General features: G+C 34.9%; 1 protein-coding gene across 1 annotated transcript in view; it reads left to right on the plus strand.

Moving 5' to 3' along the window:
- GPCPD1 (glycerophosphocholine phosphodiesterase 1) overlaps nucleotides 1–20254 on the plus strand; it is a 46968-nt gene extending 26714 nt beyond the window's left edge. Inside the window, exons 11-20 of the mRNA XM_039863773.1 lie at nucleotides 419–473; nucleotides 2772–2864; nucleotides 5013–5090; nucleotides 5807–5846; nucleotides 7203–7264; nucleotides 9184–9249; nucleotides 10714–10850; nucleotides 11354–11489; nucleotides 11881–12041; nucleotides 16897–20254. Of these exons, the coding sequence (XP_039719707.1) occupies nucleotides 419–473; nucleotides 2772–2864; nucleotides 5013–5090; nucleotides 5807–5846; nucleotides 7203–7264; nucleotides 9184–9249; nucleotides 10714–10850; nucleotides 11354–11489; nucleotides 11881–12041; nucleotides 16897–17086 (1018 nt within the window). The 3' untranslated portion in view covers nucleotides 17087–20254. The remainder of the gene's footprint in view (nucleotides 1–418; nucleotides 474–2771; nucleotides 2865–5012; nucleotides 5091–5806; nucleotides 5847–7202; nucleotides 7265–9183; nucleotides 9250–10713; nucleotides 10851–11353; nucleotides 11490–11880; nucleotides 12042–16896) is intronic.
- Nucleotides 20255–21090: the final 836 nt, after the last annotated feature.

The following is a 21090-nucleotide window of genomic DNA, read 5'->3' on the forward strand; positions in this document are numbered from 1 at the left end:
AGTTTCCATATTCCTACCCCATTGGTGTGCTAGCCTTCTCTCATTCTCCTAGGCTACTTATAGTAAGTCATCTGAGGCTTCATTGGAAGGAGCGAGTTTCTTTGTCTCTGCTACTTCATGTCATTGCAGGGATTATCTTCCTTAATTGGTCAGCCCACTTGGAGAGGTTGTGTTGGCATAGGATATGTCTATATTCAGCTTGTAAATACCTATAATCATTAGAGCTTACATTTATGGAATAAATGCATGCACCAACCAAATGATGGTCAGAGTCTTATTTTGGAGATGGCAAAATTAGCCTCAAAATAGAGGATAAATACTGTTTCCATTGTTAAATATATAGCTGGCTTTATTACATTTGTTTTCTTCATTTTCTTTATAGCATATGATAAATATATTTTAATATATTCTCTTTCAGGCTTGCTAAAGTTCAAGAAAATACTATTGCTTCTTTAAGAAATGCTGCTAGTCATGTAAGTGAACCTCTCCTTCTGTAGAGAACTTTGGGCTGTTGGTTCAAAGGTAGAAAAGTAGAGAAATGTGTGTCTGGGCAGTCTCCTCCAGTCTGCATTAATAGGTTAACACATGTAATATTTATGCTTCTTCTGAATATGTTTCTAAGTGAAGGTGAAGTATCTCTAGGCATTTGTATTTAGATTCATGATGAAGACTGAGATGAAAACAACAATGAAATTCATAAGCATCCTTTTTTATGAAATGACAAATTTTGAGTGATTAGGGCAAGAAAAACATTCCTCATTAAGCATTGATTTTCATCAGTGTGCTTATTCAAAAACTCATTTTGGAAATAATGCTTATGGAAGAATTTGATAGTGATTTTAGGTAAGACTTTTAAAAAGTTTGCCAGTTTACATCCTGCATACCAACTTTATTATGTTAAAATTCTTAACTCCTTTTATCCAGTTATAAAGGGTTAGTCTGTTTTTTTTAGCTTTTAGTTTTTTTCAGCAAGTGCAACTTGACATTTTTAACCAAGAATCTGAGATTCCCCCACCTCCTCCCATTCCTCTGTACCTGATTAAAAACCTCATGTTCCAAAGTTAAACTAGTGAGAAAATAAAATGCAGCATTTTATTTCCACTTTTTCTATGTCCTCCACGTGCCTTAAACTTTGCTTTTTAAAAAATAGTTCAAGTAAAATTGATTTGTCAGATGTTTAATTTTATCACTTATAAATAAGCAAACATCTATTCTAAGACATACTTTTTTCTTAGTTCAACATCTCTAAAATTGGAGTGAGTATTACAACTTTCTTAGCTTTTCACCATGGTTCGATTAGCAGTGATTTTTTTTTCCCTCTTGGTGTATAAAATAATAATGCATTTTATAATTCATGACATCTTAGATTGATTATTGTAATTATTTTAATGTTTATAAATATTAAATCTATGCATATGTTGGGCTGTAGTTCATTATTTGGAACCAGTGTTAGTTTTATAGCTAGCTAAACTAAACATTATTTTATTTAGCTGTAAATACGTGAAGAACCCTGTTAAAGAACTTGCAAGGTCTCTGCTTTTTGAGAGAGGATTTCATTAAGCCCTTCTATATTCTGATGAAATCCTTTGTAACTCATGGATAACATTTTAGAATGTCTTATATTAGTTGTTAATGGCTGGTTTGTTTTAATGTTAAAAATGTACCTTTGAAGAGGCATTGGTCTGTTATTGCCTTATTTCCTAAAGCTCACACATGAATTTTGGGATCAAGTTTTATCTCTTAGTAAAATTATACTCCTAAAGGATTATGATCATGTCAAATTAAACATTTAAACTAAAAAGCTATAACTTAATATGTTTAATCATTACAGCTATTTAGAGGTTGCAATGTTTGTGTCATTGTCTTATTTGCAATGATAGAAGAAGCTAAGCTTATTCCTGCTTCAGATATCATCGAGTAACTCTGGCTTATTTGTTTCTAGTCTGTGATCCATGTTTATTCACAAGATGAGCAAGGGGTGGAAATGTATCCATCCATTCTTATCCAGTACTTCTCTGGGCCATAGTAACATTACAGAATTCTCGACCTTGTTTCCTTTGATCCTAGTTGGCTTTCTTTGAGTGAACACAAATTTGTATGTCAGGTTATGTTCTCAGCTTTTGTTTGGATTTATTCATATGTCAGAATGGATCTGACTTTTAAAAATATATCCTTAACTCTAATTCTTGTCCTCCTTCCTTTTCAGGCTTCTATTAGGGAATTTGTCATGTGCATCATTCTTGTTGCCCATTTCTGCAGCAATTATAGTTTCCTCTTAATCCGATTACTGAGGTTTTACTAAGAAAGGCTGTAGTGTGCTGCTCAAGTGCACCAAGAACAAGAGACTGCAAGTTATTCTTTTTCCCACTTCATCTTTGAGGTAGCAACAAGGTGTGAGGTAGCCCTGTGCTCCAGGCTTCTGTTAAGCTCCATTTCTGCTAATAGCAGTGGCAGAAGTGCCATACCTGTGAAGGCTGTCCGCTGCCACAGAGTGTGTTCAAGTGAATCGGTGCCCTTTAGTTTTGTTTTTTGTTTTGACCAGGAAATAATTGCTGTGCTATTTTAAAAAAGGAAAATACTTGGTTTTAAAAGAAGAAATTACTTTTTAGAAAAAGCTTAAAATGTAACATTACATAATTCATGAGCAAGTTCTATTTTTTTGTACAGCTTTATTTTCTAATGAACAACAAATTTCTTATATGCTTGTAGTTTTAGATGTATTGTGGGCCAGGTAATGTTTTTCAAATACTTGTTTTCTTTATTCCTGTCAGGGTGCAGCCTTTGTAGAATTTGATGTACATCTTTCAAAAGATTTTGTGCCTGTGGTGTATCATGATCTCACCTGTTGTTTGACTATGAAAAAGGTATGTTGAAATGCTTTCATTAAAAAAAAATAGAATTAGTTATTAAATAAAGTCGGCTGATTCATTTTCTTCGTGAGTTGCTGCCAATCCCTTCCTCTCTTAAGCTCCTACAACATCGAGAGAGTGAGGAGACAGGAATATTAATGTCCTCAAGTAGGGTATCTGTACTGCTCAATTAGCTTTTTCATATTATCTAACAAAAGGGCATTCTAGATGGTTTGTGTATCAGTCTGCCACTGTATTGAGGCAGGAGAGGAAGCTATCAGAGTGTGTGTTTTCTAGACTCCCTTCTATTTCTGCTTCAAGCTTTTTCTCAAATTAATAGGTTAGTAGTATGATTTGGCTGAAGTGGGAAGAGCTACAGTGAAAAATAAAATTGGAAACATGCTTTGGAGCCAGACGGTGGAGGGCCTCAGTGAAGGGGTGGAGTTTTAGGAACTAGGGAGATAGGAAAGACTTTTTTGCCAAGAAGGGAAGTGTCCAGAACTAAATTTCCGGATTAATATTTTGATACTCAACGTAAGGGGAATTTAAGAAGACAAAGAATAGAGGCAAGGGGACCCAGTAGTAATGTGGGCCAAAGGTAAGGTAAGCCTGAACTGGAGAGAAGAAAGTGAGAATGGAGAAGAGGGCATGATAGAGGAGAAAGTCCAGAAGGAGATTTGAAAATGCATATAATCGCTTAAAAATTATAATTGTTATACAAACATAATTGTAATAATTATATATAGCATCTAAATTTCAGTATACAAATTAACCAAGTGATTTCTCAGGGACTTAAAGTAGGAGAGTTCATTTGGCATTTTCTTTAAAACTGTATTAGGTATCATTTTCCACTGAGTTGATTCAAAGTTAAGGGTAGTTTGCTAATATGTGTAACAGTGCACCAGACACTGCCTGTTGTATAAATAGATGACAAGGCACCTGACTCTGCCTGCTAGTGGATTCTAATCAGTCATATGGGTTTGGATTACTATGATTTATAGAAAAGGACCCTTACATTTTGTGAATGGTGTTAAAGGGAAGGAATAAGATGCACCTGTTTAGATGACAGAAGTGACAGTAGAAAAAGAGCAGGTGGTTTTTGCTGTGGGGAAACAGTAATGTAAAGTGAAACGAGAAGGAATGCAGTGGTAAAGGATCTTACTAACCAAGACAGAAGTTAATCTAGTTGTAATTTCTGAAAATCTATGAGAGTTCATCGAAAAGTATTACTATTACTGATCCTCCTTTTTCACGAGACTTTGCATTGCTCTTAAATTGAATCTGGATGGGTTAATTGGGGAATGAAAGTGATAAATTGTAGATATTTTTACCATTAATTTTTAAGCTGGTATTTTACAATAAAACCAATGGTTCAGAAGGTTATGAAATGAATATAAACCTTCCTTTTTCTTCTTGTTTGCACTCCTTTACTCTTAATAGCTTTTTATGTATTCTCCCAGAAAAACTTTATGCATATGCTCATACCATATGTACATGAATGAATTTAAAAGTAATGGATTTTAGTATATTTGTTGGATCAATGATTTATTGATGGTACATTAACTCATTATATTAAGATAGAAGTGTCTAAACAATGTGACATTCGATAATGGTATTAAAGTCTAATAAAACATTTGCTTATGGGGAAAATGTTTATAATAGGTTAGAGTTCCTGTTAAGTGTTACTGCTTATAGCCAATCATACTTTTTTTCATAACAGTTGACTGCTGTGGCTGTTTTTAACCAAACTTAAGTTTAAAAAGTTTAGAAAAGTTTGGAAACTTATCTACAGAAATTAATGCTTGCACAGTACTTGCACATTGATTTTTCTAGTCATGTAGCATGAATATGTGGCATATAAAATATGTACAGCGAGACAGGAAAGAGGAGAAATGACTGACTCTGGCTTTGTTGTCAGTGTGTTTTCAGTGCCATAGTTTCCTCCCAGCTGTTTTTTTTCTTCCACACACTGCCACCTACATTAAAAACAAAAGCCAGAGTTTAAGATGTGGGAGGTGGTGTTAGATAAGAAGGGCTCCCCTCCGTGGGCTCAAGGTGGTCAGCAAACAATTATTCTCATCCAGTAAATTAAGATGTTAGGCCTATCAAGGGTAAACATTCAGTAACAATTTGGGGCCCATTTTCTCTTTATTTCCTTTTTAGAAATTTGATGCTGATCCAGTTGAATTATTTGAAATTCCAGTAAAGGAATTAACATTTGACCAACTCCAGTTGTTAAAGGTAGTAATAATAGCATAAAATGTAAATTATCTTTTAGTTTTAAGACTCTTAGTGTACTTGTCTATATATGGTAATGTTCTCTTTGCACATGGATGTCACTGTATATTCAGCACGCGTAGAGTGTGTGCTTTGGTTTTCTTTTCTGTTAGGAAGAATGGGTTTGTGCTAATCCATATCTGTCTTCTCTAACAGTTTGCATAGACCCCATTGGTTTTTGCATAAGTGACAGGGCTAGGTTATAAGTCTTTGGAGGCTAGCCCTTCTCATTCATAATCTTAGGTTGCCTCTGGTCTGCTTTAGCCCTTCTTTATATAACTGTCACTATTTTACAGTTGGCCTTTTATGCTATTACTGGTCTTATACTTATGTTACTATTTAAGATCTTTGTATATTTTGTTATACCATGTAATTTTACATGATTCCTCTTCCTATTTCCATTAGATACCTAAATAAATGGTCGATTGAGTATCAGTAGTTTCCCAACCTAAGAATTTTTATATTCTTTTTCCCTACTTGGACATTTGATTATGATCTTATATATATGTACAAACATGTAAAATATATAGTCATTAGTGCTTATTCTTATTAAACTTATAATTCTACATTTTATAATTTTCTCTTAACTTGCTAGCTTTTCAGGTTACAGTTCTGTTCACCATATCTTTATAAACTAAGGCTTTTTTTAATGATTGCATTTTGTGTGCGTGTTTTTCTAGCTCGCTCATGTGACTGCACTAAAATCTAAAGATCTGAAAGGTATGTACCAATATGGAAACGCTGATTTCATTTCATAGTTAACATCTATGTAGTATTTCCAAAGGCATTTTAACATACTGTGGTCATGTTGACGAATATAATACTGAGCTGTCCATCTGTAATTTATAGACGTGAAGGCTTTACATATATTAATCTTCAAATGCATGCATGTCATGTGTGTAGTAACCATGATTTGTTACTTTTATGAGTTTTCTTAGCTTGATGAACAAAGTTCTTTATAACTTTGTACCTACCAATCTTTTCAACATTCTTACCATTACAAAGTCGAGAATATATCAAGCATAGAATCTGGCTCCACAACCAAGAGTTTGAATCCAGCTCTAACATTTATTTACCAGTTGTGACCTTGGGCAGTTACTTTACTTGACTACTCTGTGCCTCAGTTTCTTCAAAGCTTGTCTGCCTACAAACTCCCTTTGTAATTTTATTTTATTTTCTACTCCCATGGAACTTAGTAGTCTGTGCCATTCATTTGAAGCTTAGTGTGTCCTTTTTTTAACCCTTTATTTTTGTATATGCCCTGTCTCTTCAATGAAAATGTAAACCTCTCAAGGGTGAGAAAAATTTTTACTCCCCAAGACATTTACAGTACTCTGCATATAGTAGGTATTACATCTGCAGTGTGATAATGAGATAGTTGGGATGCCTTTATGTAGAAATGATAAAGTGCTTAAAGACTCCATCCCCAGAGCATAAATGTGATTTAATAGGCTTATAAATATTTCATGACTATTCATAGTAAAATGAATTTTACCTTTAACTTATTTAACTAGAAAATTTTACATGATTTTCTTTGAATTTATATTACATGGGCTTTTTTTTTTTTAAAGAAAAGGAAAGCTTGGTATTTTTTTTTCTCTTTTGGAAAAAAATTCTTGTGTCTCGAGATGTAATCTATTTTGATTTAATTGGTAATGGTAACCAAATGGTAACATTAGTAGCTATAGATTCTCTTAATTCCTAACTTTTTAGATAATTTTAATTTTTTAAGTAGAAGTCTTAGCCAGGTAACGTAGCTCTTAATTTCGTTGAGAAATAAGAAATCACTGCTTGTGACTACTTTTAGAAAAGTAGTACAGCTTCTATAAAAAAAATCACTAGGGACTGCAGACTATGGTGTTTCTATTGAATGTTGCAAACTAGTTCGTGAAGGATGCTTTATGAAAATGGGGGTTTAATGGTTAAAAGCAATAAATATAAGAGCCTTCAAAAAATCCTACATACAAAAGGATCTTATAATTATTTATCTCTTTTTTTTGCCCAAAGAATTTAGGAAAGGTTTTTAGTGATAAAATAGTATTTTATCTACTGAGTTTTTGTAATTTAAAATTTCAGAATCTGTTGTTGATGAAGAAAATTCTTTTTCTGAAAATCAGCCATTTCCTTCTCTTAAGATGGTAAGTTCCTTAGGAAAACTAGGGCAAGGCTATCTCATTAATTCTGTTTTATATGAATAATTAATTTTGGTCTCTTAAATGGCTTTAGATAGGTGTCAAAGACAATATTAATATAAACTTGTCATCATCAATACTTTTCAGAAAATATAATTTTTATGTGATATCTCTATGCTATTTTTTTAAAAGAGTAACTTATATGCTCATATGAATAAAATTTCCTACTTCCAGGGGCTAGTTTGATAAGAATTAGGAAATTCCCACATGTATATAATAAACAGGAAGGAGAGAGCACAGAACAGGATGTAGGAAGGAGCTGTGATGTTGGGAGGCATTTTTACAATATTTTAAACTGTTTCTTAGCTTTTGAAGAAAAATGAGAGCCTATAAAGAAATTAAAATGAGACACAAATTGTAAGAATTTACTCTGAAAAAGTATAACAAAAACTAGCATGAAGATAAAAAAAGTAGACAGAATTCATATAGGAATCCCTTTGACAGCATCAGGCAAGCCTGCCTGGATACCAGACACTCTCCTTGGCTTTTATTCTTACTGTTTCCATTTCCTAACTTGTACTCTTCTCCATTGTCTTTTTCTGGTGACATCAGGTAGAGTAGATTTCTTAGGGAAAAATAGGTTATTTCAGTTTATCATGATTATTCACCCTACAAAAAGAATGCTACAAGAGAGTTCCTAAAATGGACATTGTCTTAGTACTTTTAAAATGATTTGAATAATTTCACTCACTTTGCCATCAAATATAATTGAATCATAGAGAAATTTTAAAACCAAAAGAGGTCAAATACAATCTCTCTAAAGGAGAATCTGCAGATTTGATATTTAGCTGCCTCAACACTAATATATACCATTGTTCTCATTTTTCTAATTTTTCGTTAGTTCAGTAAAAATGTGACAGGTATGTTAAATGTGGCTAAAGATAGAGAAAAAAAGTCAAAGCCCCTCATGAAACTGAGTACACTTTCAGGTACTGCACTTTTTATACAACTGGTTAATGTAGACCCAGGGCTAGCTCCCAGGCTATATTCTTACTATTATATTGTTCTGTTAGTATGCTTTATTTGCTGTTACCAAATCAGATTTATATATACTATACATGTTAAATGATTTTTAAACTTTTGAAATAAAAAAAGTTAAAACATATCTGTTTCAAATTTATTTTTCCTTGAGCTTGTTTGTGTATTTGCCTGGCCTTCATGTTTGAAGACTAAAGTCAGCTCTTTATAGGTTAATAACCAGGCCTTATATTTTCAGTTTGATTTTCTAGTTATGTTGCCAAAATGGTCTTACTGCAAAGTGTCTAGATAATTTAGTTTAGATAAGTTGACACCATATTACTTGTTCAGTTACTTAATCAGTCTTATTTATTTATGATCCTCCACTTGGAGAGTAACATCTATTCCGGGAGTAACAATGTAGTATTTGTTAAGCATCACCACCTTCAGAACAAGCTAGACATCATGGTTTTTTCATATAACCATATCTTCACATAGTGGATTGATACCTGAATGCAGTTCAGAAAATACTATAAATATCTTCTTAAATACATGAGGTTGCCTAACTTATTACAACTCACTGTGGATGTCCAGTAGTAATGGTGAAATGGATTTTGGGTCAAAGATTCATCGTTGTAGTAGTAGTGATCAGTTATCATGGATATTGCCTTAAGACTACTATGCTTTTAATTTCTCTTGTCTTTCTTATTTAACTTAATCAACCAGGTAGTCTGAGTATGAGAAAAGATAATGGTTTATGCTGAAGGCACAAAACATTTTATTCTTACTAGTAATATGTTTTCTTACAGATTGCTTTTTGTAATATTTTTTCTTTTTTTCTCTTATTCTACCATTCATCTCACTGAAAACAAACCACAATTCACCACCAACCAACAAAACTACTCTAGGTTTTAGAGTCTTTGCCAGAAGAGGTAGGGTTTAACATAGAAATAAAGTGGATCTGCCAACAAAGGGTAAGTAATTCTCTATGTAAGACATTCTTCTTCCTTTCTCCACATTTCTTTAAATGCATTCAATCCTATCTTTATTTTAATGGAATAAGTAAAACTGAAAACTTATTGTGGCTTTTTCTAGCAAGCAGTGCTTGTTAGATCTTTTAAATAAAGCATATTTTATACTTATATGTGAGTACTTAAACTTTGTGATGAATGTATTATAGTAGAAATTCCATTTATAAGTGTCTTTTCACATTTATATCATGGTTTCTGGGCATACTTATAAAGTGAACAGTGAGAACTCTGGATAGTCAGAATTCTGTAACTGATATGTTTTTGTTTTCTTATCCCCCATATAAGCACATATTTTAAATAATTTCCTAAGTAGTTTTCTGTTAAGTGGTAGTAGCTAGTAATAATTAACCAGAAAAAGAAATTGCTACAGATGTGTTTTAAATCAGTCCCAGATTTTATCATTCTTTTGTTCAATAATTAAATATAAAAAAGCTGCTATGGACCAGACATTTTCTGGTTCCTGGGGTCAAGTAGTGAACAAAACAAAATAAAGCCTTGCTTTTCTGGAACTTATATTCTAGTCAAGGAAAACAGTTAACTGTTGAGTGTATCAGATGGGGACGTGTGTAAATGGATGGGGATGCATGTTAAGAGGGTTGGTTGAGGTGGGGTGGGCGTTGGAAGTAGTTAATTGAGATACAATGATTGGACAATCAGAATGATATTCTGAAATTTGTTTTGGTCAGAATAATCTATAGCTGTCCTCAAACCATGCTTTCTAAGTAACTATTCCTGATAAGCTGGTCCTAGTTAACATAAGTGCTCAACCAAGGTTTTCTTAATAAGTAAGTTTTAGTTTTCTGAGCTTTTAGATTTATATTAATAATTAACATTTAAAATATTTAATATTTGAATATCAACAGGGCTCTTGGTATCTTAGCTATATTTATACAATTCTTTATATTATTCATTAAGGGTGCTTGATACGCCCAAGGCCTAAAGAATGAGATTTTTAACTGGTAATTCATAATTACTAGGATTTTTTGTTGTTGTTGTTGTTGGTTTAATTTAGTAATGAGTTAGCAAATGAAGTGGAGTCCTTTTGTCCTATAGTATATATAAATAAATATTTACATATTTATTTACCAAGAATATATAAATAAAAATATTTTTAAATATTTCCAGATTGCAAATTTCCAGAGTTTTAGTTTTCATTTTGTTAACTGATTAAAGCAAGTCTATTGATGGTGTAATTTACTTTAAGTGTCTCTATATCTGAATTATAATAGTTGCACTGTCACCAAGGAGCTGTGTGGCCTTGACAAGGCATTTCATCTTTTCAGGATTTTGCTTTCCTTATTGTAAAATAAGAGTTGAAGTAGATATTCACAAGATTTTTTTTTCTAGCACTGTGATTCCAGGGTATTTAACGGCTTTCATTTTCCTATTTATTTCTCTTCCGCATAGGATGGCATGTGGGATGGTAACTTATCAACATATTTTGACATGAATCTGTTTTTGGATATCATTTTAAAAACCGTCTTAGAAAATTCTGGGAAGAGGAGAATAGTGTTTTCTTCATTTGATGCAGATATCTGTACAATGTGAGTATTCATTTTTTTTTCTCTTATACTCTTAGATTGTAGCTAAACTTAGAATACAAAGATTATGGTTGGAGATGAGGAAGTGTCCAGACTTTAACCTTGAATGGTCCTCACAGTCAGATTATGTGTATTCTCACATCCCTTCAGGAGAACCTGCTGGGGTGCCCTCCACTCCTATGAACCCCACACCTACTAGGTCCGAGCACCTCATGCCTGTGTTGCATATACCATCTTCTTTACCAAATTGTAAGCCCTCATGGGCTTTCTTGTTTCCCATTTCTGAGAATGTATTTTAGCTCTTGTATAGAGTAAACAATTTTTTTTTTCCTTTTTGACTGAAAGACAATATGTACATGTCAGTGGTAGTTATATCAGTAATGGGATTATGCTTTGGGGGAGGGGAGTTGTTTTCTTTATATATTTAGTGTTTTCTAAAGTTTCCAAACAGAATGCATAATAATTATTTCCCCAATGAAAAGTGTTTTTTAAATTGTCTTTTTTAGGGTTCGGCACAAGCAGAACAAATATCCCATATTATTTTTGACTCAAGGAAAGTCTGATATTTACCCTGAACTCATGGACCTCAGATCTCGGACAACTGCTATCGCAATGAGCTTTGCACAGTTTGAAAATCTACTGGTAAATTCTGTTAGAATTTTTTAACTTTCATTTTTTAAAAAATGTTTCAGAGCAGTAATAAAGTTTCATGTTACATTACACATCTCATTGGTTAGTTTTAACCTAAAAATGAAGGTATTATATCTCAGAGTGAAAAGTAGTTACATGAACAAAAAAATATATATTTTCTTGCAGGCCTAGGATAAGTAAGTTTTGTAGTTTTGTTTTCCTAGTGGATTTAGTGAGTCATCTAAAATGGTTAGACTGTAAACTTGTTTGATAAGTTTAGTTGTGTAAGAAAAAGTTGTAGCATTTCCCTGTGCACTCCGTTTTGGAGAGCACTGATCTAGAGTATGACCGTTTGCAGTCAATAAGTTACTTTTTCATGAATAACTTATTTTTCTTCTTTTAGGGGATAAATGCACATACTGAAGACTTGCTCAGAAACCCATCCTACATTCAAGAGGCAAAAGCTAAGGGATTAGTCATATTCTGCTGGGGTGATGATACCAATGATCCTGAAAACAGGAAGAAATTGAAGGAATTTGGAGTAAATGGCCTAATTTATGATAGGTATTTGTTCTTCATGAAGAATTTTCATGGACTGTTAGGAAAAAACTAGCTTTCATCTTATAAAATTATAAATAATATTAAACTTAGCTAAGTTAAAATTCTGTAGTTCCTCCTGAGATTTATCTTAAACGCTTGTTAAAAATTCTGGCGACTGGGCTCTAACTAGATGTATACGCCATCTTGGGGGTAGGGGTGGGGGTGGCTGTCTGCCCCAGACCTCTCCTCTGTCTAAACCAGCTTTCTTGGTGATTTCATCTAATTCTATGGCTTTTTATAATTTTATATATTCCTAAATTTTTATATCTCCAACTCAGACCTTTCCCCTGACCTCTAAACTTTATATCCAGCTATCAGTACCTATTTTTCCTACAGACTTCCTGATTTCAATATAATTGACAACTGTCTTTCCAGTTTCTTGGGCTAAATCCTTGGAGTCTTTCATGGCTCTGTTCTTTATCTCATTTCCAAATCTAGTCAAACAAAATCTTTTTGATTCTACAAATATATTCTGAATCTGTCTCCTAACCACATTTATTATTGTCATTCTCCCTTAAGCTACCTCATTTCTCATGTGGATTATTGAAGTAGCCTGCTCACTGGTGACTGCCTACATCCTGCTGACTGTCCTCAGCACAGCAGCCAGAGTGAGCCTGTTAAAATGGAAGTCAGATCATGTTACTGCTTAAAAATCTCCCACCATTTTCTGTGTCACTTAGAATAAAATTCCAGGTCCTTAACCACCCCCTTTCATACCCCAATGTCAACTTCTCAGTAAAGCCATCCCTGAATATCCTAATTCAGATAACAACCTCTACCCACAGTGCACTCACTTGTTTTTTTTCTCCATAGCATTTACACTATCTGATATATCCATATACATGTAATATTTTACTTGTTTATTTTCTCCTGACCACCCTCCATACACCTACACAAACATAAGCTCCATGAGGGCAAGGTTCTTTGCCTGTTCTCACTGCTGTATCTCCAGAGGTTAGAACCATATGCGATACAGAGTAAGAGCTCTAATATTTGTTGAACAAATCTTTTTATATATATATGTATGCTTTTTGGGTGCTTATAAGCTTGAGAGCCACTGAGAGAGGAAAAGGTTGCTTAGTATAAAGAAATTGGGGGTTAGAAAGGATGCCATTTACTCTGGTAATACTTGAGTGGCATCATGTGAAGAGTAAGTGATGAAATTCTTACCAGGCCCGCTTTTTGAGGTTATACCATGTACAACTTTGTAGGGCGTACAGATTTTCGGCAGATCCTTCATCTTGAGGGCCTTAGCTTGGTTGGAGCCAAGTACTGACATGTCATGGAGAAAGTGATGGTGCTGTATGAGTTCTTCCTGGCCTGGGATCAATAAGAATAACTTTAAAGAGGAATCATTGAGATGGATTTGAGGGTCTGGTTAAATTTGCTTTGACAGGAATTGCATTTTAGGCAAAGGCTAGAGCATGAATCAGGGCAGGACTATGTTGAAGGTGTGGAGGGTTTTGAGGAGACACCCAGCACTGGGCTCCTACTAGGGTCCAATAGCAGGTGAGGTGGGTTATTTTAGTTGATTTTTACCCTTGAAAGTGTTTTTAAATTTTAATCAAAGAAGTACATATATATACACATAACTGTGTGTGTGTGTATATATATTTGTGTATATCTATATCTTAAATTTAAATAGTTCTTTTAAGGCTTATAATAAAAACCATTAGTCTCCTATACCTGTCTCTTTCATTGTCTCTAGTCGAGTTCCTATGCCCTTAATTTTTCAGCTGTTTCTTGTCCTTAATGTGTTTATGCTATACTTTTTTCGTTATCAAATTTAGACATATGGACAGTTTTGAATGATTAGTGATTCAGAGCCTTTGATTCATTTTACATTGGGAAGAATTGTGATGAGGCTGCGTGTTTTAGTTTATCAAAAACTAATTTGTTCTCTTTTTTTACAAAGGCATTATTAACAACAGTAGATTTCCATTTCATCATGGTTTTGTGGTATATTATATATACTGGTATGTTTGATTTGCTGATGTTTGGGATTTTTGCACTTATGATAATGAATTGGATGGCCTTTAATTTACCTGTCAGAATGGCTTGATTTTCGTATGAGGCTAATACTTGTCTCATAGAGTAAATTGGGCAATCTGCCCTCTTTTATGAAATTACTGTGTCTGCTCAAATGATTTTTAAAAAATGCAATGACAGACACCCACATTTAAAGAACATTATCATTAGATTTTGAAGTCCCCCATATGCCTTTCCTTAACTCTATTCCCTTATCCTCCTCCCTTAGACATAATTGCTTCTCAAATTATTATTCTCTTTAAAATTTTTAAAATTCTAATTTCTGTTGCTTAACAAACTAGTTTTGCATGGCTTTAATCTTTATTTGTACTTCTGTTGCATGTAGTTATAATCTGTATATCTTCATGGTTGTATAATATTCATGGCTGGCATGTCTTTACCACAATATATCCTCCTATTTGAGAACATTTAAGTGGTTGCCACATTTTTCCTGTTACAGCATTTTCTATAAACATTGTTGACCTGGTTCCTTAGAATTTATGTGTAAAGTATCTCTAGGGCAATGACTCTCAAATCTTTTTGACCCCAACCCAGTTAGAAATGCATTTTATATTGCAACCCAGTGCACACAGATAAGTATATCTATAAGCATTGTGGCCGGGCATAAAATTCCATATGAGAAATCATTTACTTTTATAATTTTAAAAGCATTTCTCCATCACTTACGCAATTTCAGGGTTGCTGTTAAGGAGTGTGAAACCACGCTGATTCCTCTTCCCTCATATGTGATTTGTTTCCTATCTGGAAGCTTGGAGTCTTCTTTTTGTGACCAGTGTTCTAAAATTCTATAGAGATGGGTCTTGGGGATCTGGTTTCAGCTATTGTGCTGGGCACTTGGTAACCTTTTTAGTCTGTTGATACATGTCCTTGAAGATGTGAAATATTTCATGAACTGTTTTTGATTTTCGTCCCTTCCATTTTTCTGTTTGGTTTTTTTTTCCTGTATAAAATTACTTTTTTTTTTTTGCATATTAGACACTCTTGGACCAGACTTCTCTTTCTTATCTTTTCTCCTATTCTCTATCTTTGTCTTTTTGCTCCACTTCAAAAAATTTCCTCAACTTTATTTTTCATCCATTTTATTGAGGTTTTCACATCTGCTATTGTGTTTTTAATTTCCAGGAACTGTCTTTTTTTCTCTCTTAGTGCTCTTTTTTTCTGTATATGTAATATCCTGTTTTTGTTCAATGAAAGTACTGTTTCTCTGAGGGCTTTATGACTTTGTATTATTTTGGAATTTTTTTCTCTTTTGTTCACTCTCTTACATATTAGATGCTTTCCTCAGATGTTTGGAAATCCTTAGCTGCTTCTCATGATAAGAAATTGGAATCTAAAAAGCTTGTTGGAAGCTCTGAGTGTTAACTTGAATTTCACTATGGGATAATTTGGGTGGCCTGTTTGGTCATACCTCTGAGGTCAGTAAATTTAGAACTTCAGTTTTTGGCTGCTCAGATTGCTCAGAAGAATCTGTATAAACTACGTAGAGGATCCAGGTCTGGCTGCCGGGGTTCTTGGAATCAAGTAAGGGAAGAGAGCTGGAGAAGGGAGGGCACGTCTCTATGTAGCATTGGTTATATATGTACAGTCTCTAATTCCTCTGGTGCTGGTGGTGCTTTTGCATTAATGCCCAGACCGGCACCTGGTCTTGTCCTCCATTCCAAGAGATTTCCTGTTTAATTTTCAAAATAATCTCAGGCAGGGTGGGGAAGGGCAGCCTCCAAATTAAGGAATTAGGAGGAAGAGTTGCTCAAAGCCTTCACCCTACCCTCCCTGATTTAGCCTCTCTCCCTTTCACTCCCATTTCTAGAGGAATTTGGTGCTACTTTTAACTCTGCCTTTTCATCTTTTCTATTATTGGCTTGTGGTTTGGCCTTTTCTATTCTGTTAACTGAAACACTTCATTACTACTTATCCATCTACTTTCTAGCTTCCAAAACTTTGTTGCCGTGTCTCTGATTTTTCCCATACTCGTGGATTTTTAAAAATCTCGTCGCTTTATTTTTAACGAGATATATGGGGAGAGTGAAGTTAGATGCTTCTGTTAAGTCTGATACCTTGGCCAGAGAGATCACTTTTCATAACAGAAAGCCTTTGTTTTAATATAGTCACATATTTAATAGAATCAATACATGTTTTTATCTTGTTTAAGAAATTCTTCCCTACTGTGATGCCATAAAGATTTTCATGTAGTGCCTTACATGAATTGCCCGACTTCCACATTTAGGCATGAAATGTCATCCTTCCCTTGCTAAGATTTGCAGTGCCAGTGCTGCCATTGTCACATGGGACTTTTTCTGTGCTTTTGACTCTGGGTTCATCTTCCAATACTACACAGCTTTCGGATAATTTTCACACGGGTGAGAGGTTCTTCTCATCTTGACCTTTTGTGCTTTGAAGTCAGAACTGGGTATGAATTCCAGCTCTGCTCTAAATAGCTTCCTATCTGTAAAATAAGACATCGGTTAATTGACTTGGAAAGAAGAAACATGTAGAATCACTAGTATACTGCAGATTTCATTTTCTGATTCAATTGCTTTCTAATCACCTCTTTTGCATCAGAGGTACAAAAGGTAATGCTGTTAATCTGGATTATTGGAAAGACTGGGGAGAAGAGAAATATTTTTATAGGACTGACGCTTACATCTTTAGAAAAGACTCTTGTAATGTGGGATTCTGTAAACAAATTTTTCTAAAAAGGTTAAGTCAGACAGGTCTTAAGTAAATTATAAAGTTACCCTATTTTATATGTTTTCTGTTTGTTTCATTGTAGGATTTATGATTGGATGCCTGAACAGCCAAATATATTCCAAGTGGAGCAATTGGAACGCCTGAAGCAAGAATTGCCAGAGCTTAAGAGCTGTTTGTGTCCCACTGTTAGCCGCTTTGTTCCCTCAGCTTTGTGTGGGGAGCCTGATATCCACGTGGATGCCAATGGCATCGATAACATGGAGAGTGCTTAGTTTTTATTGGGCAGAGGCCACTTTGGAGGCGTGCACCACTCTTCTGGGTATTCACTTTTCATCACTGAGCATTGTCTGTCTATGCCTTTTAGGTTTCTCTGTCCAATGAAGCAATAATGAAGTATTTAACTGTTCACTACAGTTCTTGCTAAAATTTCAAGTATGCTATTTAAATCACTTGGCCAGGTATAATTACCAGTCATTACAATGAGAAAATGTATTGGTTGGTAAATATTTTAAACTAATATGTTAAACATATAATGTTAAACAAATGTTTATTGAAAGTATAGCACCTTGAAATTAACTGTATTAATATCTCACACTTACACTTCTTACATCTTTTCATTCAATCAGGTCTGATATTTAGCACTTGAGGAACATGACTATGCATAATTATACCTGACCATGGAAAAAATAAGTACCTCAAATGCATGCATTTGCACTGGTGATTCCAACTGCACAGGTCTTTGTGCCATCTGTGTATATATGTATTTTTACATGGATTGACATGCACGTTACTATTCTCATTCAGTATGAACCTTGAGGCTGCTGCCATTTCCCCACTTAACCAAACCAGTGCCTGTGTAAACAGCCTGGAGGTGATCTTTGAAAACTTGTTTCATGAGTCTTTCAAAAGTTGTTTTGCATAAATGTTAAAATTTCAAAATGCTGCAGGGTAATTTAATGTATAAAACATTAGACGTATGTATTTCATACTTAGTAGAGTAGATTATTATGTATAAATTCTATTCAATGCATGCTTTAGGTTTTAAGCATGAGATTGTACACGTTTACTGTAAGTCCTTGCATCTGTGGTGCTAGGTGAGTGTGAGAAGGTGTCAAGGACTGAAAATATTTTGTTGCCTAAAAAAAGCCTGTTGGCATTTTAAATACGCTTATTTTAAGTATCTCTCACTACCTATTACACACCGTTGCTTTAGAGGTTTGTTTTGTGTGTGTTGTACAGTAGTTAAACCTCCATGCAGAAAAATAAATGTCCTGAATTCTCATATTGGTATTCTTTATTGGTTAATGTATATCATGCATGTAATTTATTTAGAAATGTAGACGATCCTACTAAATGTATATGCACGTTTTTTAGAGTTATGCTGTTTCTTTCATGAGAAGCAAATTATTTTGGCATAACTAATTTAAGAATGAATGTTAAATAAAATACACATTTATTTTCTTCATTATAAAATGAAATTTCAAGAAAGTTACTTTTCTAGAATGGGTTCTATGAGAAATTGGAATTTAAGGTCAAACTTAAAGGGATGGCTTATTTTCATCTACCTTTTACTGCATGTTCTTCATTAGATAGATTATTCATGTATTGACATATTTTGGTAGTAGCTGAGAACCTAAGACTTGGAATTATACTTTGTAGCTTTTTTATTTTTTAAGCCAAGCAGTGCAGTTTTGGTCAGATCTTAATTGTGTGAGGCTCAGCTTTGAAATCCTGTGGTATTGTGTTTATAACACAGATATTTAATAGAAAATAGTTTCTGAAATGGAGTCTTCTGCAAGGGTTCTGTATATTTTTTCCATGTTGAATGAGATTCTCTAACACTTTGGTGTGAATTAGGTACTTTAAGAAAACTGAAAAATAATTAGTTTTCTTCATTTGCAGACCTTATACAATGCAGTTACCATTATCTTACGGTAACTTGATTAGCCAAATGTGTGCATTTATAGTCTGTTCATTTGCTCCACCCCTATGCCTTTCAGGTTTTAGCTCCATTTTGAAAACTTCCGATCATAAAGGGAAAGAAGAGAGGTGGAGGTGGGTTTCCTGAACAGTGCGATTTGCTAAGAGGAGCTTCTTATATGACTGTTGCCAGAACCTCACTCCTCACTTTATTTTTCTGTCTCTTCCTGACCTTATAAACCAGAGTTAGTAGATGATTAAAGCATAGCGAGCAGTGGCTCCCCATTTTTATAGGACTAAGTTCCGGCGTCCGTATCACTAGTTGTTGCCCTGCATACTCTGCTCCGGCCACGCTGTATCTGTGCTAGGCCCTGGCCATGCCATACTCTACACTACTCCCTCTCTGTCACCAGGCGCCCTCCGTGTAGAAGCCCTCTCCTCCCTGGAGACACTTCCTCCTTACACCCATCTCATTTATTTTCAAGCCGTTGACCTCTCTCCCCTGAGCCTTTGCCAAAACTTCTTCGGAAGGGATGAATCCATCTTTTGTACTCCATGGCCACATAGTTACACCTTGGTCATACCATGCATCATAGTACATTCTAGGTAGGCATAGTTGATGTTCATCTCGCCTACGAGGATGAGAACCCTTCAAGGGCAGGGACTTAGTGTCTTACTCTTTTTTATTTCCACAGTAAATAGAACAGTAGAAAATAAATGTTAGAATTATTGAGCTAATATAATTTATATCAAATGTCCTTTTGGATTAAATGATTTAGTTAATGTTTACTAAGAATGTAAACTTTGAAATGGTTTGCATTTTGACAATTGGAATAGTTTATCAGTGTCATAGAGGTATAATGTTAAATTATTTTGTATCTTCTGGAAACAGAGTGAAATGCTTGATAAAATACCGCCATTCTTCTATGGTGTTTTCTACACTCTGGAATTATGTACTGTTGACTGGATATAAGTGCAAAGAATGCAGCTCATTGCTGTGTCAGTAGTGCCTGGGGGTTACCACGGCCACCCCTTTACCTCACTCCCATTGTTCTTTATGATGCTCGTCTTCTCCCCTCCAAACCCCATGCTTAGGCCTACCTCAGTCCCGCTTTCCTTGTCTGAAATGCTTTTCTGTCTTCTTTCGGTGTCCAGCTCAGGTGCCACCTACTCCATAAAACTTTCCTCACCTTTTGATTAGAATCATGATGCAAATGAATGCAGACACTCTAAATCTCACTGCTTCACTTTGCAGCTGAGGCAATAAACCCAGAGAAGTTAACTGACTGACATGTTGGGACTAGAACTGGGTTTCGTGACCATGCTGTGTTCTTAAACTATACTGCCTTCTGAATTCTTGTGGCATTTGTTAGCATGTGCTTTCTTATAGTCCAACTTTTTATGTGCCTGTTAATAAGATTGTAAGCCCCTTAAGGGCAGGGACTTCTGTGCATTTCCAGCACGACTGTAGTGTTCTATACTTCGTTATGAACTAGATAAATAAATGGCGGTGGCAATGATCCTAGTTTCCTAATTCAGATTGTTTCACAGTGTGCATACAATTTTGTATGGCATGCTTGGCCACATTGTCTGGAATGTGTGTGCTCACGTGCATGTGTGTTCATATGTGTTGCATGTTTACACATGGAGTTCTCACTGCGCCCTGGTTCATTGGGGTCACATATCTGATGGGTTGCTATAAACCAATTTTTTTCATGCCGAATGAGGGCAAGTGTGGGAATAAGTGGGGACAATTATAGGGATAAGATGTGGTTTTTCCCCTCAGGCCTGGTTGCTCCTTCCTGGGGCAGTACACCCAAATCTCGCAGCTGGTAGCAAATGTGCTGCCTTGGATAGGACTTGTGTGATCTGTGGGGTAGCTGTCTCGTTAGGCCTGACGGACCATCATTGCCCTTTGTGCCTTGGCACTTTCTCTTCACAGCTTGACTACTTCCTTTTGTCACTCCAGGTTGGTACTCTAGGTTGACAGTAGAGTCCTGTGAATTTAGATTTGGATACAGCTGATCTGCATTTTAGGTTTGGGTCATGTACTTTTTGGGTAGAAAGCAAAGTATATTAGAAATATTGCATTATTTTGGTGTTCATGAATAGAAATTCAAATAGCTCTTAGTGGGTTTATATAGTTTGAGAAATAGACTTGAAATGTTTAAATGCAAAAGAGCCTGTGATTAAGACCATATGAGTATGTATTATAGGTAAAAAGGAGAGATCCTGGGTTGGAACAAAGACTTCATGAAGCTCTCAAGCTCTTACAGAAGGAGACGGAGGTCAGAGTGGGTGTGCAGCCAGTTTGGGCATAGCCTTTGTAAACTCAGGCCAAGGTAGTCACTCATGA

Source organism: Pteropus medius, unplaced genomic scaffold, assembly GCF_902729225.1.
Source record: "Pteropus medius unplaced genomic scaffold, Ma_sr-lr_union100, whole genome shotgun sequence".
NCBI classification, from domain to species: domain Eukaryota; kingdom Metazoa; phylum Chordata; class Mammalia; order Chiroptera; family Pteropodidae; genus Pteropus; species Pteropus medius.